This window comes from Nerophis lumbriciformis, linkage group LG13 (assembly GCF_033978685.3).
Source record: "Nerophis lumbriciformis linkage group LG13, RoL_Nlum_v2.1, whole genome shotgun sequence".
NCBI lineage: Eukaryota > Metazoa > Chordata > Actinopteri > Syngnathiformes > Syngnathidae > Nerophis > Nerophis lumbriciformis.
Genome location: NC_084560.2, coordinates 22427575 through 22450420, shown reverse-complemented (window position 1 = coordinate 22450420; position 22846 = coordinate 22427575). Strand labels below are relative to the sequence as shown.

The following is a 22846-nucleotide window of genomic DNA, read 5'->3' as shown; positions in this document are numbered from 1 at the left end:
CCGTAACGACTTGGTATCGGATTGATACCCAAATGTGTGGTATCATCCAAAACTAATGTAAAGTATCAAACAACAGAAGAATTAGTGATTCATACATTTTAACAGAAGTGTAGATAGAACATGTTAAAAGAGAAAGTAAGCAGATATTAACAGTAATTGAACAAGTAAATTAATAATTAATTTTCTTCCACTTGTCCTTAATTAGGGGCAGCACGGTGGAAGAGGGGTTAGTGCATCTGCCTCACAATACGAAGGTCCTGAGTAGTCTTGGGTTCAATCCCGGGCTTGGGATCTTTCTGTGTGGAGTTTGCATGTTCTCCCCGTGACTGCGTGGGTTCCCTCCGGGTACTCCGGCTTCCTCCCACCTCCAAAGACATGCACCTGGGGATAGGTTGATTGGCAACACTAAATTGGCCCTAGTGTGCGAATGTTGTCTGTCTATCTGTGTTGGCCCTGTGATGAGGTGGCGACTTGTCCAGGGTGTACCCCGCCTTCCGCCCGATTGTAGCTGAGATAGGCTCCAGCACCCCCCGTGACCCCAAAAGGGAATAAGCGGTAGGAAATGGATGGATGGATGTCCTTAATTATTTTGATAAAATAATAGAATGATAAATGACACAATATGTTACTGCATATGTCAGCAGACTAAATTAGGAGCCTTTGTTTGCTTACTAACTAATAAAAGACAAGTTGTCTTGTATGTTCACTATTTTATTTAAGGACAAACTTGCGATAAGAAACATATGTTGAATGTACCCTAAAATATTTGGTTAAAATAAAGCCAATAATGCAATTTTTTGTGGTCCCATTTATTTAGAAAAGTATCAAAATAATTTTGGCACCGGTACCAAAATATTGGTATCGGGACAACACTACATCTGACAGAGGGCCCATCGGGTTTTTGGTCACCTCCCTGACTAGGATAAGATAAATGCAGCAATGTACAGAGACATCCTGAATGAAAACCAACACTTCCCATCCAACCTGATGGAGCTTGAGAGGTGCTGCAAAGAGGAATGGGCGAAACTGCCCAAAGATAGGTGTGCTAAGTTTGTGGCATCGTATTTAAAAAAAACAACTTGAGGCTGTAATCACTGCCAAAGATGCATCAACAAAGTATTGAGCAAAGGCTGTGATTACTTATTTACATGTAATTTGACATTTTCATTATGGGGTATTGTCTGTAAAATTTAGAATTTTAAAGTTAAAGTACCACTGATAGTCTCACACACACACTAGTTGCGGTGAAATTATCCTCTGCATTTGACCCAGCCCCTTGTTCCACCCACTGGGCGGTGAGGGGAGCAGTGAGCAGCAGCGGTGGCCGCGCTCGGGAATCATTTTGGTGATTTAATCCCCAATTCCAACCCTTGATGCTGAGTAAGGAAGGTAATGGGTCCCATTTTTATAGACTTTGGTATGACTCGGCCGGGGTTTGAACTCACAACCTACCGATCTCAGGGCGGACACTCGGACCACAAGGCCACTGAGCAGGTTTATTCCATGAATTTTATGTTTATTTTATTTTATTCTATGAATTGATTTCAATTTTGGAATCAGGCTATAACAACAAAATGTGGATAAAGTGAAACGCTGTGAATACTTTACGGGTCCGCTATATTATCTAAGTTGCATAGGGTTTTCAGTTCCATATTTTACTGTTCAGCAATCTTTCGTGTCGCTATGTAAATTCCCATAAGTGCAGATGAATGTGCTGCTAAATCCAGGTCTTCTTGTTCAATGGTCCTTTGAAACGTAGTTGTGTTGATGTTTTTTTTTCGTAAAGATGAACTTTTTTCCAGTAATTCTATATTTTTCCTCTTTCTTGTGTTCCCAATAGTTGACCATATGATATACATTCTAATCCATACATACAGAATTGTTTGAGTCATAGTTGTACATTTCTGCCAGTGGGTGCTCGGACAGGCGGTAAATCTGACGCTACTTTTCTGAGGCTATGTCAGCAGGGCCGCCAAGTGCAAAATGTGCTATGATAAGAATATTTAATAACAATACGATGATTCTGCTCCAAAAGGAAGTAAAAAAGTTAGTTTCCATTGGAAAGTCAGCTGGTGTCGTCGCTCTGACGTCACTGGCAGCACTTTTTGCTGAAATAAAAACAATATTTATTTTGCGTTGATAAATGAGGTCAGTGTCCTACAAACTACAGGATTTCTCTTTTGTATAAAGTGTGCCACTTTAGTTTTGAACTGACTTTGCTTTCACTTTCGCTTTCAGCTCGTTTTGCCCATGCATGGACGCTCGTCTTTGTATCATGATTGTTTTGTTGCAAAACCACTAAAAACTGGGATTTCATTGGCTGTCAACATGTAACATGCAGTGTTTTCATAGGACCTTCCCCAATCTGCTTTCGCTTTCTGTTTGAAATCATTGCTGTCAGTTCTGTCGTCACTTTGCTCTGCAACAATCCTGACTTCAAGGCAAAAAGGATGTTTCTTGACTGTCGCAACAATTAAAGGGAACGTTTGTGTGGACAAAAGCAACACATTTCATTTTTAGCCCAATCATCGTGTTCTATATAGGCCAACACTATTATTATTATTATTATTATTATTAGAGATGTCCGATAATATCGGCCTGCCGATATTATCGGCCGATAAATGCGTTAAAATGTAATATCGTAAATTATCGGTATCGTTTTTTTTTTTATTATCGTTTTTATTTTAAATTTTGTTGTTGTTGTTGTTATTAAATCAACATAAAAAACACAAGATACACTTACAATTAGTGCACCAACCCAAAAAACCTCCCTCCCCACACAAAAGGGTTGTTTCTTTCTGTTATTAATATTCTGGTTCCTACATTATATATCAATACAGTCTGCAAGGGATACAGTCCGTAAGCACACATGATTGTGCGTGCTGCTGGTCCACTAATAGTACTAACCTTTAACAGTTAATTTTACTAATTTTCATTAATTACTAGTTTCAATGTAACTGTTTTTATATTGTTTTACTTTCTTTTTTATTCAAGAAAATGTTTTTAATTTATTTATCTTATTTTATTTTATTAATTTTTTTAAAAAAAGTACCTTATCTTCACCATACCCGATTGTCCAAATTAGGCATAATAATGTGTTAATTCCACGACTGTATATATCGGTTGATATCGGTATCGGTTGATATCGGTATCGGTAATTAAAGAGTTGGACAATATCGGATATCGGCAAAAAGCCATTATTGGACATCCCTAATTATTATTATTATCATCAGCTGTTGATACATAACTCAGAAAACGGTAAACCATGGCTAATCGATATACTTAACATTTAATAGTTGTTATGATATATGTTTTTCACATTGTAAATATGAAATTAAACAGTTGCAAACTGAATGGGACTGATTCTTCCAACTGGAAAATGATTTTTTTTTAAATATTTATGAGCAGAGGTGGGTAGAGTACCCAAACATTGTAAGAGTAGTGTCACTTTAGAATAATAGGACGTAAGTACAAAACCCAAAACATGCGCTGTTTTTGCTTGGTGGTCCCATGTGGGTGCTCGGCATTGGATCGGCGCCTATGGTTTGAGTACATTTTCACTTTGACTCTCCGTTCATCATGAATGTGAGCCTTAAGTCAGTGCTTCTCAATTATTTTCTGTCATGACGCCCCAGGCAAACGGCGACACCCCTACATTTTAATTAATATTGACAACTTGATATATATTTATTCATTTATACAACGCACTGCATGAGTTACATTCTTTATATATGCCACTGACGACTGCATTCCTGAGCAAACTTCTCTATCTTTTTGCCTCTGTTAGCTCCATGCACATGTGTTCTTGTGTACTTATTACTTCTACTGGGTAGAACAGAGAGCCTGTTGTATAGATTGAACATTGCTGCCGCCTAGCTGCAGGTTTATGTATCGTTGTGTAGAGTTTGCATGTTCTCCCCGTGACTGCGTGGGTTCCCTCCAGGTACTCCAGCTTCCTCCCACTTCCAAGGACATGCACCTGGGGATAGGTTGATTGGCAACACTAAATTGGCCCTAGTGTGTGAATGTGACTGTGAATGTCTTCTGTCTGTGTTGGCCCTTCGATGAGGTAGCGACTTGTCCAGGGTGTACACCGCCTTCCGCCCGTTTGTAGCTGAGATAGGCTCCAGCACCCCCCGCGACCCTGAAAGGGATAAGCGGTAGAAAATGGATGGATGGATGTATAATTAATACTAGTCCAGACCAGGAGTGTCAAACTCATTTGAGCTCAGGGGCCACATGTATTCCCACGCGGGGCGGACTGATAAAATCATGGCGTAATAACGTCAAAATAGTTTTCTTTGTCTTACTTCGGCCAAAAATAGAACAAGCCTATTCTGAAAATATACAAATTACAAATAATCCTTTTGGCAAAACACTTTCAGTAAGTTAAAAATGTGTGCATTTTCAAAAACACGATTAAGTATATTTACAAAACCATTACATTTTAAGCACTTTCTGTTTAGCATTCTCATGTTGGCAGTTCACCATTAAAGACGTGTTGGAAAAGCAATCGAGTGTTTCCTTAAACCGCCGCATTGGTGACATCCACAACTGCCACAAAACATTCACATATTACAATATACAGGTAAAAGCCAGTAAATTAGAATATTTTGAAAAACTTGATTTATTTCAGTAATTGCATTCAAAAGGTGTAACTTGTACATTATATTTATTCATTGCACACAGACTGATGCATTCAAATGTTTATTTCATTTAATTTTGATGATTTGAAGTGGCAACAAATGAAAATCCAAAATTCCGTGTGTCACAAAATTAGAATATTACTTAAGGCTAATACAAAAAAGGGATTTTTAGAAATGTTGGCCAACTGAAAAGTATGAAAATGAAAAATATGAGCATGTACAATACTCAATACTTGGTTGGAGCTCCTTTTGCCTCAATTACTGCGTTAATGCGGCGTGGCATGGAGTCGATGAGTTTCTGGCACTGCTCAGGTGTTATGAGAGCCCAGGTTGCTCTGATAGTGGCCTTCAACTCTTCTGCGTTTTTGGGTCTGGCATTCTGCATCTTCCTTTTCACAGATTTTCTATGGGGCTAAGGTCAGGGGAGTTGGCGGGCCAATTTAGAACAGAAATACCATGGTCCGTAAACCAGGCACGGGTAGATTTTGCGCTGTGTGCAGGCGCCAAGTCCTGTTGGAACTTGAAATCTCCATCTCCATAGAACAGGTCAGCAGCAGGAAGCATGAAGTGCTCTAAAACTTGCTGGTAGACGGCTGCGTTGACCCTGGATCTCAGGAAACAGAGTGGACCGACACCAGCAGATGACATGGCACCCCAAACCATCACTGATGGTGGAAACTTTACACTAGACTTCAGGCAACGTGGATCCTGTGCCTCTCCTGTCTTCCTCCAGACTCTGGGACCTCGATTTCCAAAGGAAATGCAAAATTTGCATGGTTGGGTGATGGTTTGGGGTGCCATGTCATCTGCTGGTGTCGGTCCACTCTGTTTCCTGAGATCCAGGGTCAACGCAGCCGTCTACCAGCAAGTTTTAGAGCACTTCATGCTTCCTGCTGCTGACCTGCTCTATGGAGATGGAGATTTCAAGTTCCAACAGGACTTGGCGCCTGCACACAGCGCAAAATCTACCCGTGCCTGGTTTACGGACCATGGTATTTCTGTTCTAAATTGGCCCGCCAACTCCCCTGACCTTAGCCCCATAGAAAATCTGTGGGGTATTGTGAAAAGGAAGATGCAGAATGCCAGACCCAAAAACGCAGAAGAGTTGAAGGCCACTATCAGAGCAACCTGGGCTCTCATAACACCTGAGCAGTGCCAGAAACTCATCGACTCCATGCCACGCCGCATTAACGCAGTAATTGAGGCAAAAGGAGCTCCAACCAAGTATTGAGTATTGTACATGCTCATATTTTTCATTTTCATACTTTTCAGTTGGCCAACATTTCTAAAAATCCCTTTTTTGTATTAGCCTTAAGTAATATTCTAATTTTGTGACACACGGAATTTTGGATTTTCATTTGTTGCCACTTCAAATCATCAAAATTAAATGAAATAAACATTTGAATGCATCAGTCTGTGTGCAATGAATAAATATAATGTACAAGTTACACCTTTTGAATGCAATTACTGAAATAAATCAAGTTTTTCAAAATATTCTAATTTACTGGCTTTTACCTGTATATAATTCAAGATTCAAGATGATTTATTGTCAATTCCTAACATGCACAAGACACATAAGAACTGAAAAGGATATTTTCGGCACAGTCCCACTAAGAGCAGACATACGTTACAGGGAGACAAGACGAGATTGCCGATGGCGCAGCCATTTTTACGGCGCTCCTTAAAAAAAGGTGATATGGGGAAAGGGGGGAGAGTAAACAAACATCAGTCAAAGGCTGGATCCATAAGAGGGGGTCCAGACTGAGTCCAAGGGAAAAAACCTCATTTGCAATGCAAACATAAACACGTTACATTTAGTCACAACAAACTCGCAACAGAGGGAGGAGGAGTTGGAGCAAACAAGCGGTGGTGAAGGCGTTGGTTGGGGAAGGGGCGGGTGCGTGCATGCATGCCCAATTAACTTGGGTGTGATGTTGAAATGTTTTTGTGGACTGGGGCCGATCTCAGAGTTCGCCACCAGGTGTCATAATCAAAACTATCGTCAAAAATGACACCATGATAGCCTAATTAAAGTAACATAATTAGAAACTTAATCAATGTGAACATGGTGGATTTAAGCATAAAATGAAATAGAACAAACCACAAATGTAGAATCACACATTTTTACAATGGAGTTCAGAGTGCACATCGTGCCGTCAACAAATTGCCAGCTCTCCAGAATTTGAACCACAAAGATGAATGTCATGTTGATTTAAGTCTTTGCATCTTACTGTTTTGTTATTTCATCTGTTGAGTGAATAATTTACAATAAAAAAAGGTATTGTGCGTCGGTACAGCATTAGTCTGCCGCCAGCCACAACAGGAGCAGCTGATTGCTTGCACCTGCGTTGACTGGAGTAGCGGCAGCCAATCCAGAGGGCGCTTAAAGTCAGCTGACATGTGGTCTTTAACATTCTCTTTTATTAAATTGCAGCCAATTTTGTACTTAGAAAACTCATTTTGCAGGTTCCGGGCTGGATTATACGGCTCGTGGGCCGTACGTTTGACACCCTTAGTCTAGACACAAATAATACAAATCCCTCCTGCTACTTATGACCTCCCCAGGGGGTCCCAATCCACTGTTTGAGATGAAACTGCTTCAAGTTGACATTTTTGTTCTCAGAGACCAAGAGACTAGCTCTCTAAAATAATATTTAATACCATGATAAAACATTTAATAAAAGTATTAAAAAAAGAAATCTAGTTAATTATAAAGAAAAACGGTTTTCCTTTTTTTTTTTTTACATAAAAAATGTATTTATAGCCCTGTATATTATAACTTTTTATATCATTTAGTTTAAGCGGTGGCAATTATTCTTTAAAAGGCAAGGCTTTGTTACTGTTTTATACCATATTTTATTTTATATAAAAGTGTATTACTTGGTGACTGCTACTTGATTGCATTGCAGGATTTATTTGTACAAATGGACTTTATACTGTTGTTCAGTTTTCTAAGCAAATCTCCTTGGTTTGTTTCGGTCTGAAACCTGTTCCTGTTCCTGCTGAAGCTTTTTCTAGGTGCACCTTAATACAAATCCTGGCATAAAAATATGGAATCACCAGTCTTGGAGAATGTTCATTCATTTGTTTAATTTTGTAAAAAAAAAAAAAAAAAAAAAAAAAAAAGCAGATAATAGACATGACACAAAACTAATCGTTTCAAATGGCAACTTTCTGGCTTTAAAAACACTAAAATAAATCCGGAGTATAAATTGTGGTAGTCAGTAACAGTTTCAATTTTAGATCAAGCAGAGTGTCAATTCTGAGGTGACATTATGGAATCACCATGTAAATTTATACATTTCCAATTTAAATACCTGCATCAAATTACATATCTTCCTTAGTCTGCAGTTCAAAAGAGTGTTCACACCTTGGAGAGCTGTTGCACCAGGTGGATCGACATGAATCATGACAAGAGATGTCAATTGGAACAAAGGAGAGGATTATCAAACTTCTTCAATCTTGCGATGTTGCAAAAAAGTACAAACAACGTGGTAAGGTTGTAAAAGGCAAGAATACTGATAGACCAAGGTTCAGAACATCAAAGCGTCAGTACAGAAAATTTGGTCACACTTTAGTATGGGGAACATATTCTAAGTGACAAAGACTTAATTTAGAGTAATTTGGACACTAGGGGAACATATAAGGGTTAGGGTTAGGGTGATTAATAAGCAATCATTCTGAGGTTGTTGAAGGAAGACTTTTGGTTAATGGCTTACTGGTTGTATAATAAGGCCATGCAGAGTAAGGCATTAATAAGTACCGTATTTTTCGGAGTATAAGTCGCTCCGGAGCAATGTTCCCTCCAAGGTGCGCGCCTGTGCAATTGCGCACTGCTCAAGCGTCCTCTGCGCACGGCAAATCTATGCCACGCACAAAATCAAATAAAAAAATAAGCGCATAACAATTTTCGACACGACACGGACACGACAGAGAAAACAGTTTTCGTCATCATTGTTCAAATATTGTGACGTCTGTCGAGACGCTTTGAGGACATTAATTCCATCGATCATTTTACTGAGCAAAACTCTTTATTGTCGGCCATAAACACATCACCAAAACATTAGTAAAAAAAATTATATCTAGCAAAACTGGTCATTTCAAACCAGACCAAAACCAACTTTGTTATATCAACAGCAGCCGCTCGCTCTTTCTCACTTGCGCCAACACATGCACATATGGCACTTAGCCAGTGATGCGTTTACAGCCACACAAAAAGTCGGACAACTCCAACACCACACATAAGTGTAATTCCAGGTCGTTACACTATGATTTACCAATCAAATGTGTGCTTATTCTAGTGTCATTTATTAGGAATCTTAATTTATAAATATTAATCATGAAATGCTGTTAGTATATTAAATAAATACTAATAAAAATATATTTTTTACAAACAGGAAGTTGCAGGAATGTACACATGATCCCCTGCTTACATCTCATTGTGCAAAATGTGAATGTTGTAATGGGAATTAAATGCAATGTCTGAAAGGGGTACAAATTATTTCCAAAGCAGGACCTCCACCCAGACAAACAATACAAGTACACAGTTCATGAAAAACAATATTTTTTGTTATTGTCATTGTAAGTGGGCCTAAACACTTATATTAGAAAAGCATCTAATGGAAATGACTGCTGTCATTTGATTATAATAATAAGAGAATGTTGTCTGTCTATCTGTGTTGGCCCTGCGGTGAGGTGGGGACTTGTCCAGGGTTTACCTCGCCTTCCGCCCGAATGCAGCTGAGATAGGCTCCAACACCCCACGCGACCCCGAAAGGGACAAGCGTTAGAAAATGGATGGATGGATGGAGATTTAACTTGTTATTTAGTCAGGTTTGGGACAGGTGTGCTGCTGGTGTAGCCACAGTGTGCACGTCTGATGTTGCTCACATGGGCTCCACTGAATGCTCAGGGAGTTTTTGCGTTTGCTCACACACATGAACAATTAGAGGGAACATTGCTCCGGAGTATAAGTCGCACCGGCCGAAAATGCATAATAAAGAAGGAAAAAAACATGTATAAGTCGCACTGGAGTATAAGTCGCATTTTTGGGGAAAATTTATTTGATAAAAGCCAACACCAAGAATATACATTTGAAAGGCAATTTAAAATAAATAAAGAATAGTGAACAACAGGCTGAATAAGTGTACGTTATATGACTCATAAATAACCAACTGAGAACGTGCCTGGTATGTTAACGTAACATATTATGGTAAGAGTCATTCAAATAACTATAACATATAGAACATGCTATATGTTTACCAAACAATCTGTCACTTCTAATCGCTAAATCCCATGAAATCTTATACGTCTAGTCTCTTACGTGAATGAGCTAAATAATATTATTTGATATTTTACGCTAATGTGTTAATAATTTCACACATAAGTCGCTCCTGAGTATAAGTCGCACCCCGGGCCAAACTATGAAACAAACTGCGACTTATAGTCCAAAAAATACGGTACTTAATAATGACTAATTAAGAGACAATTTGTTACTAATTTGCATGTTTAATAAGAAACTAATTAATGGTGAATATGTTCCCCATACTAAAGTGTTACCGAAAATTTAAAGCAATATATCTAAAAAACAGAAAATGCTCAGCAAAACAAATAAACAAATGGGCAGAAAGTGGAGACACTGTCTGTAGCCGAACTGTAAGAAACCGCCTGAAGGAAATATGATTTAACTACAGAAAAGCTAAACAAAATCCATCATTAAAACACCAGAACTTAAAAAAAAAAATACAAGGGTCCAATGGGCTAAGGAAAAGCAATGGTGGACTATGAATGACTGAATGGAAGTCATATTCAGTGATGAATCACAAATCTGCATATGATGCTGCAACTTTTGCTTGGTGCCGTTCCAATGAGATTTATGAAGATGACTGCCTGAAGAAAAACATGCACATTTCCACAGTTATTGATGCCATGGCACTGGGAGGATGGCTATAAGTGCATCTTTAGTAAATGCACAGGATTACATGTTCGATTATTTTGTTTATTCCATCATCCGAAATTATGTTTGGGGAGGATGACGTCGTTTTCCAAGATTATAATGCATCTTGCCACTGTGCAAAAACTTTAAAAAGGTTCCTTTAAGAAAGATAAATAAGGTCAATGTCATGGCCAGCAAATAGTCTGGATGTCAATCCAATTGAAAATCTGCGTTGGAAAATAAAGAAAATGGTCCATGACCAGACTCCAACCTACAAAGCTGATCTGACAACAGCAATCAGAGAAAGTTGGAGCAAGATTGATGAAGAGTTTTGTTTGTCACTCTTTCAGTCCATGCCTCAGAAACTGCAAGCTGTTTTAAAAGCCAGAGGTGGTGCAACAAAGTACTAGTGGGGTTTTGTAGTGTTTCATTTATTTTTCATGGTTCTATCATTTTTTTTCCTCAGAATTGAGCCATTCCATATTTGTTTTTACTCTTCTGGATTTAAAAATGAAATTCATTTTTTGGATTTCTTTAGTGTTTCTTAAAACCAGAAAGTTACCACTTGTAAAGACGATAGGTTTGTGTCCTGGGCATGGCGTTAAAGTGCATCCGGCAGTGGAGGCTCCTCTATGGGGTCTTGGGGCACTAGGAGGTTAACCCCTTTACTACTGTTACCCCAGGTGGCCCTTGGCAAAGGCCTAGTACCTATAACTTCCCCCTAGCCAGGGATACGGTGAAGACCTCAACGGCGGAGCAGGCGGAAGACGGTAGATGTAAGAACTACCACAACGGCTGCGATGGCGGAAGAAGGCACCCCCACATCCATGTGGGCCCAGTTATGGGGAAATAACAACCCAAGACCTCAACGGTGGAACAGGCGGAGGATGATTGCTAACCCTATGGAGCGTCACAACGGCTGGGATGGCGGAAGAAGGCTGCAGCAGAAAAGGGTCTCCAGTCGTCTTGGACTCCATGCCACTGGACCGTGACCCGGATTTGGCAAGGATCGTGTGGTGACTGTCTGTGCACCAGTCTCCCCACGTTAAACAAAGTCACGCACAGGCATCCTCCATAAAGGGATTGTCATACTCTCTTCGAGTGACCGCCGATGATGATGAGGTTTGTGTCACGTCTGTTATCTGCTTTTTTTCCTAAATGAACATTCTCGAAGACTGCTCATTCCATCATTTCCCCCCAGGGGTTGTAGTAGTCATATCAATTCTACCTCGAGTAACAAGTGGCCAGGAGTTTTACTTGCTGTGTATTTTGTCTTTAAATGAAATATTCCTCAATACGTTGAGCACGGTCTGGTAAATACTAGTCTAAATCCCCCAAAGAAGTATTTACCAAGCAGCTCTGCAAATCAACCAATTTACATTTTTATTCAATCAATGACAGTGATGATGCATTATGTAACAAAGAAGAAGACGGTATCAGTCCAGTTGCAGTTTAGGTCCTTTGTGAAAGTTAGACCCTGCCCCCATTTGAGAGATAAGGCCCCATTTGACACCTCACACGGTCGTGACTCTCATGACCAGTTCTCGTGTGTTACTGCTGGCTTGGTTGCGAGGTTCCGATGGTCTCAGGTGGCTGAGCAGGTGCAGGATGTTGTAAGGGTAATGCGGGTCGGCCACCGCGCCCCCACCATCGGGGTTCAAGTGCTGCACCCCAAGTCCTCCCGCGGCCGCCACCACAGTCGCTGACGTGGAGCCGGCAGCCGTGGAAGCGACCACCATTAGCGACGAGGTGGAGGTGGACACTCCGAGTCCGGTCTGGTAAGCCTGGTTGGTCTGATGAGTCCTGTCCACCGCCATGGTTTTCAAGTCAACGTTGTCCAAGGACTTGTCATAGTTGAGAACCTTCCACTGCTGGTTGACAGCCTGCCACCGGTGGAAGATGCGGAACACAGACGGTCCCTCGTGGACAATAAGTGCTGTGGACGTCAGAGCATCAATAAGAACATGTGGCAATCATCACGTTCTAGTCTAGTTTACTTCAAGATTCTTCGGACAACAACAAAAAAACTGTTGCCATGACACAGTTTGGATTATTGGATTGAGGTTAGCAAAGGTAAATCATTTTTTGTGTTGTGGTTCTCCAATAATCTCTTTGAGCACTGTTTGAAATTACTTATTGATTGGAGTTCTTTCAACTCATTATTGAGAGAAGAGAATCAATTTGTAGCAAGAGAAGCTTAGAGTCTGCACTCCGGTGTAAACAAGCCTCTTCACCTGTAAACCACTGTGGGCAAACCTTTGCAGAGCATTACTGTACAACTGCCAAACCCATCAGTAGCTACTTATGCACAAACTATTCAACCCCCAAAAGACCCTGAGGACATTCTGTACCTTTCAGGGGTTTTTTTGTGTTTTTTTTTTTGGAAATGTTAGCTGTGTTGATAGAATTTATACTAGGTAAAACGTTTCCAAACGATATTCATTTACTTTTTTGTCATCTCTATTCCTTTAATTAGCTTAAAATGACTACACAAATACGGACATAGTCAGATTTGTTCTGTCTGTTGAAACATTTATTTTTCAACATAAACTAAACATTCAAGTTGGATTACTGGTCCACTTGTCCTCATTTCCCCTTCCGAAGCATGCAGTAAAGTTCCATTTGAAATGACAGTGGTATTCATGTAAAAATAAAATAGTACTTCATATTTTTCTTGGGACTTTGGGTTTTAGTCAATCTGACACTGCAGTAAAAGTTAAGGTTAAAGTACCACCGATAGTCACACACACACACTAGGTGTGGTGAAATTATTCTCTGCATTTGACCCATCCCCTTGTTCCACCCCCTGGAAGGTGAGGGGAGCAGTGAGCAGCAGCGGTGGCCGCGCTCGGAAATCATTTTTGGTGATTTAACCCCCAATTCCAACCCTTGATGCTGAGTGCCAAGCAGGGAGGTAATGGGTCCCATTTTTATAGTTTTTGGTATGGCTTGGCCGGGGTTTGAACTCACGACCTACCGAGGTCAGGTAGGACACTCTAAGTAACACTTAATGCATGACAAATCAGTGATCTAGTGGTTAGAGTGTCCGCCCTGAGAGCGGTAGGTTGTGAGTTCAAACCCTGGTCGAGTCATACCAAAGACTATAAAAATGGGACCTATTACCTCCCTGCTTGGTACTCAGCATCAAGGGTTGGAATAGGGGGTTAAATCACCAAAAATTATTCCTGGGCGTGGCCACCGCTGCTGCCCACTGCTCCTCTCACCTCCCAGGGGGTGATCAAGGGTGATGGGTCAAATGCAGAGAATAATTTAGCCACACCTTGTGTGTGTGTGTGACAATCATTGGTACTTTAACTCTAACCTATTTTACTGCCAGTCATTGACCCCTAACAATATGATAGTTATTAATAGTCGATGTAATTTGAAGTTGTTGTTTTTTAAAATCAATTCTTCTAAGTGGAACAAAAATATTTATATGATATATTTACTGAAGTTTTTGGGTCGCACACAAAAGAGTGAAGGGATGTCTTTACATTTTAGTTGTTGATATACAGTCGTGGCTGTCTTGAGTTTCCAATCATTTTTTTGTGATAGAGTGATTGGGGCACATACTTGTTGGTCACAAAAAAACATTCATGAAGTTTGGTTCTTTTATGAATTTATTATGGGTCTACTGAAAATGTGATCAAATCTGCTGGGTCAAAATTATACATACAGCAATGTTAATATTTGGTTACATGTCCCTTGGCAAGTTTCACTGCAATAAGGCACTTTTGGTAGCCATCCACAAGCTTCTGAATTGAATTTTTGACCAATCTTCTTGACAAAATTGGTGCAGTTCAGCTAAATGTGTTGGTTTTCGGACATGGACTTGTTTCTTCAGCATTGTCCACACGTTTAAGTCCGGACTTTGGGAAGGCCATTCTAAAACCTTAATTCTAGCCTGATTTAGCCATTCCTTTACCACTTTTGACATGTGTCATTGTCATTATCCTGTTGGGACACCCAACTGCCCCCAAGATCCAACCTCCAGGCTGATGATTTTAGGTGGTCCTGAAGAATTTGGAGGTAATCCTCCTTTTTCATTGTCCCATTTACTCTCTGTAAAGCACCAGTTCCATTGGCAGCAAAACAGGCCCAGAGCATAATACTACCACCACCATGCTTGATATAAGGAATGGTGTTCCTGGGATTAAAGGCCTCACCTTTTCCCCTTCAAACATATTGCTGGGTATTGTGGCCAAACATCTAATTTTTTGTTTCATCTGACCACAGAACTTTCCTCCAGAAGGTCTTATCTTTTTCAATGTGATGTCAATGGTTACATTTTCAATAGACCCATAATAAATTCATAAAAGAACCAAAGTTCATGAATGTTTTTTGTGACCAACAAGTATGTTCTCCAATCACTCTATCACAAACAAATAAGAGTTGTAGAAATTATTGGAAACTCAAGACAGCCATGACATTATGTTCTTTACAAGTGTATGCAAACCTTTGATTACGACTGTACATACTGTAGATATCAAAATGTTGCCTTTACTTGAACTTTGTCGTGCACCGTGTTAGTTTGTCCATCCGTAAGCGTGCAGGTCTTTTCTTGATTATTGTAACATTATATTTAAAGACAGACAGTACTGTATCATTTATTGGGGAATAATTGTTCCATTGTGATTCAACAAGAGAAGAGTCCGTTTGACACGTTCCGATATTTTGCTTACATTATTCAGCCACATTTCCGAGTGGTGCTAAACACAGTCACGATAAAGACTATATTATACCCTTATAATAATTATATGTCTCTGACCGTGTCAAACAAAACTGAGCATGCTTAGGCTACTGGTTTTAGGGCAGAATTTTAAATACAGTTTTTGCATTGTGCAGGCCTGCAGCTATAACAGTACACGGTGAACTTTTGACCACACTTCTGTAATGAACCCAAAGCTCAATAGCTGCAGCAATCGCCTCTATTATGTTTCGCATTATTTATTGATAGAAAAAAAAATCCTTTCGGCACTTCCACGCTCGCCTTTTGACGTTGCGAGGTGACAAGTTAATCTCTGTAATTTACTTACTCAATTCTAGACCGTCGACAATCAATGCTCCTCGCCTGCTTATTCCTGCAGTGACACCCACTGTTTTGTGAAAGCCAGATGCCATCCAACGTTCCTTCTTACCACCCGGTAAGACGTCAAGCTTAAAGACGGGGGCTGCAAAGTCAGTCACACTTAGAAGATGACTTTCCCCCTCCTTCAGTCCTTCAACGAGGGCATCTTGGTTGACTAAGTTGGCCTCAAAGTGTCACAAATGTTTTTTATTACTAATAAATCTATTGAAATGCATACACTGAAACCTACTGTAGTTCAGAGGCTTCAAAGATGAGAGCTTTCCATTTTGAAAAAGTTCATGTTCAATTTAACCCTCATTTTTATTCATTTCACAACTAATGAGGTCCAATAAAAGAGCTGTATCAAATGTTCTGCTTTTGCGAAGATAATAAAGCTCAGTTTTAGGTGACACCGTCAATTCATTTAACACTGAAATACTAACACTGTATGGAAGTGTGGGTGTGTATATGTGTGTGTATGTAGATATTTGTGTGTGTGTGTGTATATACAAACCTCAAAACCAGTGAAGTTGGCACATTGTGTAAACAGTAAATAAAAATAGAATACAATAATTTGCAAATCCTTTTCAACCTATATTCAATTGAATAGACTGCAAAGACAAGATACTTAACGTTTGAACTGGAAAACTTTGTTATTTTTTTGCAAATATTAGTTCATTTGGAATTTGATGCCTGCAACATGTTTCAAAAAAGCTGGCACACGTGACAAAAAAGACTGAGAAAGTTGAGGAATGCTCATCAAACACTTATTTGGAAAATCCCACAGGTGAACAGGCTAATTGGGAACAGGTGGGTGCCATGGTTGGGTATAAAAGCAGATTCCATGAAATGCTCAGTCATTCACAAACAAGGTGGGGCGAGGGTCACCACTTTGTGAACAAATGCGTGAGCAAATTTTCGAACATTTTAAGAACAAAATTTCTCAACCCGCTATTGCAAGGAATTTAGGGATTTCCCCATCGACGGTCCGTAATATCATCAAAAGATTCAGAGAATCTGGAGAAATCACTGCACATAAGCGACCTTCGATCTCCCAGGCGGCACTGCATCAAAAAGCGACATCAGTGTGTAAAGGATATCACCACATGGGCACTTCAGAAAACCACTGTCAGTAAATACCATTGGTCGCTACATCTCTAAGTGCAAGTTCAAACTCTACTATGCAAAGTGAAAGACATTTATCAACAACACCCAGAAACGCCGTCGCTTCGCTGGGCCCAAGCTCGTCTAAGACGGACTGATGCAAAGTGTAAAGTGTTCTGTGGTCTGACGAGTCCATATTTCAAATTGTTTTTGAAAAAAAAAAAAAATTACATTCTCAGTTCGAACATTAAATATCTTGTCTTTGCAGTCTATTCAATTGAATATAAGATGAAAAGGATTTGCAAATCATTGTATTCTGTTTTTATTTACGAATTACACAACGTGCCAACTTCACTGGTTTTGGGTTTTGTATATTAAAACATATTAACTATTAGCAAACTTTAGCTACAAAATGTGTTACAAAATATTCAGTAAATTTAAAATAAATATGAAAAACATAAAAAAATATTACTTGTGTAAAAATATTACAACAATATTTTACAAAAAATATTTATATGAAAACAATTTCACTCTGACTCAGGTTGCAATAAAAAAAAATCTCATGTGAAAATCTGCAAAATTGCAGGTTCGTCTTGAAATTTATATAATTGATTATTGTAATGATGTAACTAATAAAAAAAGTAAACAACCGTCATTTAATACTATCCATAAAATTGTACTGGAATTTTTTTAAATCAAACTTCAATCGTATTATCCTATATGCCTTTTTACTATCCGATAAATAAAATAAATAATTTTAAATGCAGATCTTGAATTGTATTTTCCTAGTTGTGCCTTAAATTGTTACTAGTGCAGATTCTAATGTTGGGTTTGTTTATTTTCATTATTGTCAGTAATGTGTCCTCATCTTTATTAATGACATTGCGTTCGCTTGACTCTCAGTGTGAAGCGGAGCAGCCCACCTATGCAGACCACGTCCATGAAGCCGTACATGCCGTAGCAGATCTGGAAAAGCAGGTCTTGGCGCTGCCAGCGTGCCGACGGGCTGAACGAGGACCACACCAACCAGGAGATGCTGGCCATCAGGAAGAGAGAGCCCAAGATGGCCGCTGCTATCTGCACCTTCTCGATCACGGTGAGTGAGATGGCCTGCCACTGCATGAAGACACACACACACATGAATGTATTTGTTACTTTCTTGAGACCTCTGAAAAATGCCTACATCTGTAGGACCACCCTTTCTAGATATATAAATATTTGTATTTACAACATTAATAATATATACATACTGTGCAATTATTTTTAAAAAAAAGGTAAGCATTTAGTGACTTTTTTTGTTTGTAATTGTTTTTAAATCTTCATTATTTACTTCAATTTATTACAGTATGTCTCTATGTACATATTTAATTTAATTTTCTTATTCATTTTGGCCAAAGGGGGCGCATTTCAATTTCTTACACACACTTGTTATTACATATGTTGGCCAGAGGGGGAGCACTTCAAATTTTTACACACACTTGTTATTTTATATGTTGACTAGAGGGGGAGCACTTTTAAAACCGACACACAGTTTTCAGCACAGTCCCACTCAAGAGCAGACAAACATTACAGGGAGACAGAACAGGACCGCTGATGGGTCAGCCAACTTCTGGCGCACCTTAAAAAGTTGAACATTGGTGGGAGGAGTGGGGGGGTAAAAAAATATTCTGTCTAAGGCTGGACTCCCGGGGAGGGGGTCCAGACTGAGACCAGGAAAAAAACTCAATAGCCATAGCACATACAAACCAGTTACAAAGAATACACAAGACTTGCAACAGAGTCAATTTGAACAATCCCCTCCTTTCTGGGACCACCCTAATTTTGATAGATTTCACCACCAGGGGTGCAAATGAGAGATTCTCTATTAGATACAATGGTCATTATTTAAAAATGTTATATGGGGAAATCACATGTATTTATTTCATTTAATAAATTGTCTTTAGGAGTTAATATCTCAAAGTCAAGACTTTGCCATCATCCAAGAACTGTACTGCTCATCGCCTTGTTTTAGAGGCGTCAGTTCCATTTCTTTCTGTCGCTCGGCATTCAAACACAATTTCTGTGGTAACTGCAATTTCCAGTGTGCATACATCGCTTTGAACAAGCGTCTGGACGTTGAATACATCTAAAGAGACTTATTCTCCCATTCAACCTCCCACTCTGTGTTGCGCTCACAAATGCTTCATGGTGTAGACCAGGGGTCGGCAAGCCAACATGTTGAAAGAGCCATATTGGACCAAAAAAACAAATCTGTCTGGAGCCGCAAAAAGTCAAAAGCCTTATGTAAGTGTTATAAAGAAGGCAACGCATTAAGTTAGTGTCTCAGAGGGTTATATAACTCCTGGAAATTACTGGCTTAAAACTGCCAAAGGTATATATGTGTGTGCCCAAGTTAAAGGAAAGGACAGGCTGTCTTCTTCTAATGGATTTATTACAATCTTTGCAAGCTGGGTAACGTTTGCTGTGGTCTGGCACAACATGGCACACAATCAGAAAATGCAGACAGTATTACACACAGATAATGTGTCATGAGACATGCAAATATAAATTAAATACACAGAGGACATAAGTAAAGGAAATTAAATGAACTCAAATATACCTACAAACGAGGCATAATGATGCGATATGTACACACCGCTAGCATATATAGCATGTTAGCATGGGTTATTAGCACTTCATTCAAGTCAATAACATCAACAAAGCTCACCTTTGTGCATTCACGCACAACATAAAACGTTTGGTGGACAAAATGAGACAAAGAAGGAGTGGCATAAAACACGTCTTTCTGTGGCAGCGACGGAGAAAGTTACCAAGTAAACCAACTACAGTGAGTTCAAGGACCGCCAAAATTAGCGGGACTAAACGGCGCTGGCCAAATACTCTCATCAAGGAAGCATAAACACAAACATATTAAACAGTGGGCTATCTAACAATTAGGAAGGTTTGTGTCATGTCTGTCCTCCAACAGAAACATTATTAAAACAACAAATGTATCTTTTATATATATATTTTTACTTTTTCCATTTTTTTAAATGCCACAGGGAGCCATTAGGGTGGTGCTAAAGAGCCGCAAGCGGCTCGAGAGCCGCGGGTTGCTGACCCCCGGTGTAGACGCTAGCACAGTGGTTTTGAACCTTTTTTGAGCCAAGGTACATTTTTTTCATTGAAAAAATCCGGAGGCACACCACCAGCAGAAATCATAAAAAAATGTAACTCGGTAGCCGATATTGACAGTAAAAAGTTGTTCTCGCAATTAATTGTTGGATATAAATTCAAACCATAACCAAGCATGCATCAATATAGCTCTTGTCTCAAAGTAGGTGTAGTGTCACCACCTGTCACATCACGCCGTGACTTATTTTGAGTTTTTTGCTGTTTTCCCTTGCGTAGTGTTTTAGTTCTTGTCTTGCGCTGCCATTTTGGTGGCTTTTCCTGTTTTGTTGGTATTTTCCTGTAGCAGTTTCATGTCTGCCTTTGAGCGATATTCCCCGCACCTGCTTTGTCTTCGCAATCACTATTTAAGTTGTGCGGACGCTATCCTTCTCTGTGTGGACATTGTTGATTGTCATGTCATGTTCGGATGTACTTTGTGAACGTTGTCTCTGCTCCACACGCTGTAAGTCTTTGCTGTCGTCCAGCATTCTGTTTTTGTTTACTTTGTAGCCAGTTCAGTTTTAGTTTCGTTCTGCATAGCCTTCCCTAAGCTTCAATGCCTTTTCTTAGCGGCACTGACCTTTGTTTATTTTTGGTTTAAGCATTAGATACCTTTTTACCTGCATATTGTGATCATGACAAACCATGTTCCTGACATCTACAAAGCAATTAGCTACCTGCTGCCACCTACTGATATGGGAGAGTATAACATGGTTACTCTGCCGAGCTCTAGACAGCACAACAACGGCACATTACTTGCGGATTATAATTACTGGTTTGCAAAAAACATTTTTAACCCAAATAGGTGAAATTACTTCATCTCCCACGGCACACCAGACTGTATCTCACGGCACACTAGTGTACTGCGGCACAGTGGTTGAAAAACACTGCGCTAGCAGTCTGGGAGAAAGTCTGCTGTCCTTTTATATGTAAACCGGATCTGTCCAACACTGTCAGACATTTCCACCAACACAAACACATTCTATTTAGAGCAATTCAGCACGGAAGCATACAATCATATTACCTCATCTACAATGGTGGAGAGAGAACAAAACTAGGAGATTAAAAAAAATAAAATAAAAAATTCTCAAACCTAAATACTCAAAAAGACGAACGAGGGTCAAAAAATATTTCCCAACTTGATCATGAATGCGCGACTTCCACATTATCGCCATGCTATCACGGTGCCATCCTCACCTGTAATGGGTTCTTTGTGCTTATAGCTATGACCTGGTACTTGTAATAGCAGATCTCACAGGCCCAGGAACCTCGCTCACTGATCCACTTGATGAGGCAGGGCTGGTGGGTGCAACGAACTGAGCCGCTGCAGCGGCATGGGCTCAGGAGCTCCCCCTGTAGAGAAGAAGAGGAGCTGCTCAGTGCAAGCCACAAGATTCTGCCATTTTATATGATGAAAACAATTGCAGGCAAACGGCAAGTCAACCAGAAACACGCCTTGTTGCTAGGCAGATTTGATGGAGCACAATTATTTCAGCTCCAAAGGCCAATGATAAAATAGTACCTGCTCCTAGGCTGACAACAAATGGATATAAAACTATTTTTGCCCCTCATCCTTGCGGCGCTCTCGGCTAGAGAAGGCTGCCCTGGGTAATTGTGGCCCAATTCCAAAACCGCTAATTTAATTTAATTTAATTGTTTTTAAACAACAAATTGTAGCTGAGATAGGCTCCAGCGCCCCCCGCGACCCCTAAGGGAATAGTTATATTTGTTATATGTTGGAGAAATTGTGGGAACTTAAATGCAAACCACTACCAAGTTTTCTGGGACTGCTCCACCATAAAGGATTATTGGAAAGAGATACACCAAGCTCTACAGGATATTTTTTGAATGGGAAATACCCCTGGAAAGTAAGACATGTAACTCAGGACTGGCTGAAAAAAGATAAACACTTCATGAATATTCTACTAGTGGCCTGTTACTAGGAAATGGATATCCCAGGAGAGAAAAAAAAAAAGGATTACTCCACATATATATATATATATATATATATATATATATATATATATATATATATATATATATATACATATTATTTATTATTTATTATCTGTTTATATTATTTTATTTTATTTCTGATTCTAATTATTAATAATTTATTATTTTTGTATTTTTTCTGTATTTAATTGACTTATCTGTAAATATTATTATTATTTTGTTTTCCTGCTGTTTCTTTTTTGGGGGGGGGGGGGTGGCATCGTTGGGATATAAACAAAAAATATTTTGACATTTAGGGCAGACAACAGATATATGATGTATGTAAATATGATGTAATGAATAGGAACGTCTGATGCTACATGTCAATAAAAATTAAATAAAAAAAGAAGAAGAAAAAGCACAGTTAATTTACCGTATTTTCCGGATTATCTTGGATTATAAAGCGCACTGCCGATTAATGGTCTATTTTTTATCTTTTTTCATTTATTAGGCGCACCGGATTACAGGGCACATTACAGGAGTCATATTGTTATTATTTTTTTTCTAAATGTAAAACTCTTCCTTGTGGTCTACCTAACATGTAATGGTGGTTCTTTGGTCAAAATGTTGCATAGATGATGTTTTACAGATCATCTTCAAGCATACTTGCCAACCTTGAGACCTCCGATTTCGGGAGGTGGGGGGTGGGGGGGCGGGGTCGGAGGCGTGGTTGGGGGCGTGGCTAAGAGGGGGGGAGTATATTTACAGCTAGAATTCACCAAGTCAAGTATTTCATATATATATACAGTATATATATATATATATATCATAAAATAAATAAATATATATATATATGTATGCAAAATACGATAAGGGTATCGCAACTGGCTCACCTTTACAGGTACTCGCCCCTGCACCATCTGTGAGCCTGTGGCCTCGCTCTCTTCATCTCTCCTTCCATCAAGGCACCGGCGGGACTCTGCATGGCAGGGACGTCCTCCTCCC

The 22846-nt window shown here is 39.5% G+C and overlaps 1 protein-coding gene across 1 annotated transcript in view; it reads right to left on the bottom strand.

Moving 5' to 3' along the window:
• Positions 1–11941: 11941 nt before the first annotated feature.
• Positions 11942–22846, bottom strand: part of marchf4b (membrane associated ring-CH-type finger 4b) — a 47293-nt gene continuing 36388 nt past the window's right edge. The window contains exons 3-5 of the mRNA XM_061971502.2: positions 21104–21259; positions 17677–17869; positions 11942–12517 (exon numbers count right to left, since the gene is read on the bottom strand). Of these exons, the coding sequence (XP_061827486.1) occupies positions 12096–12517; positions 17677–17869; positions 21104–21259 (771 nt within the window). The 3' untranslated portion in view covers positions 11942–12095. The remainder of the gene's footprint in view (positions 12518–17676; positions 17870–21103; positions 21260–22846) is intronic.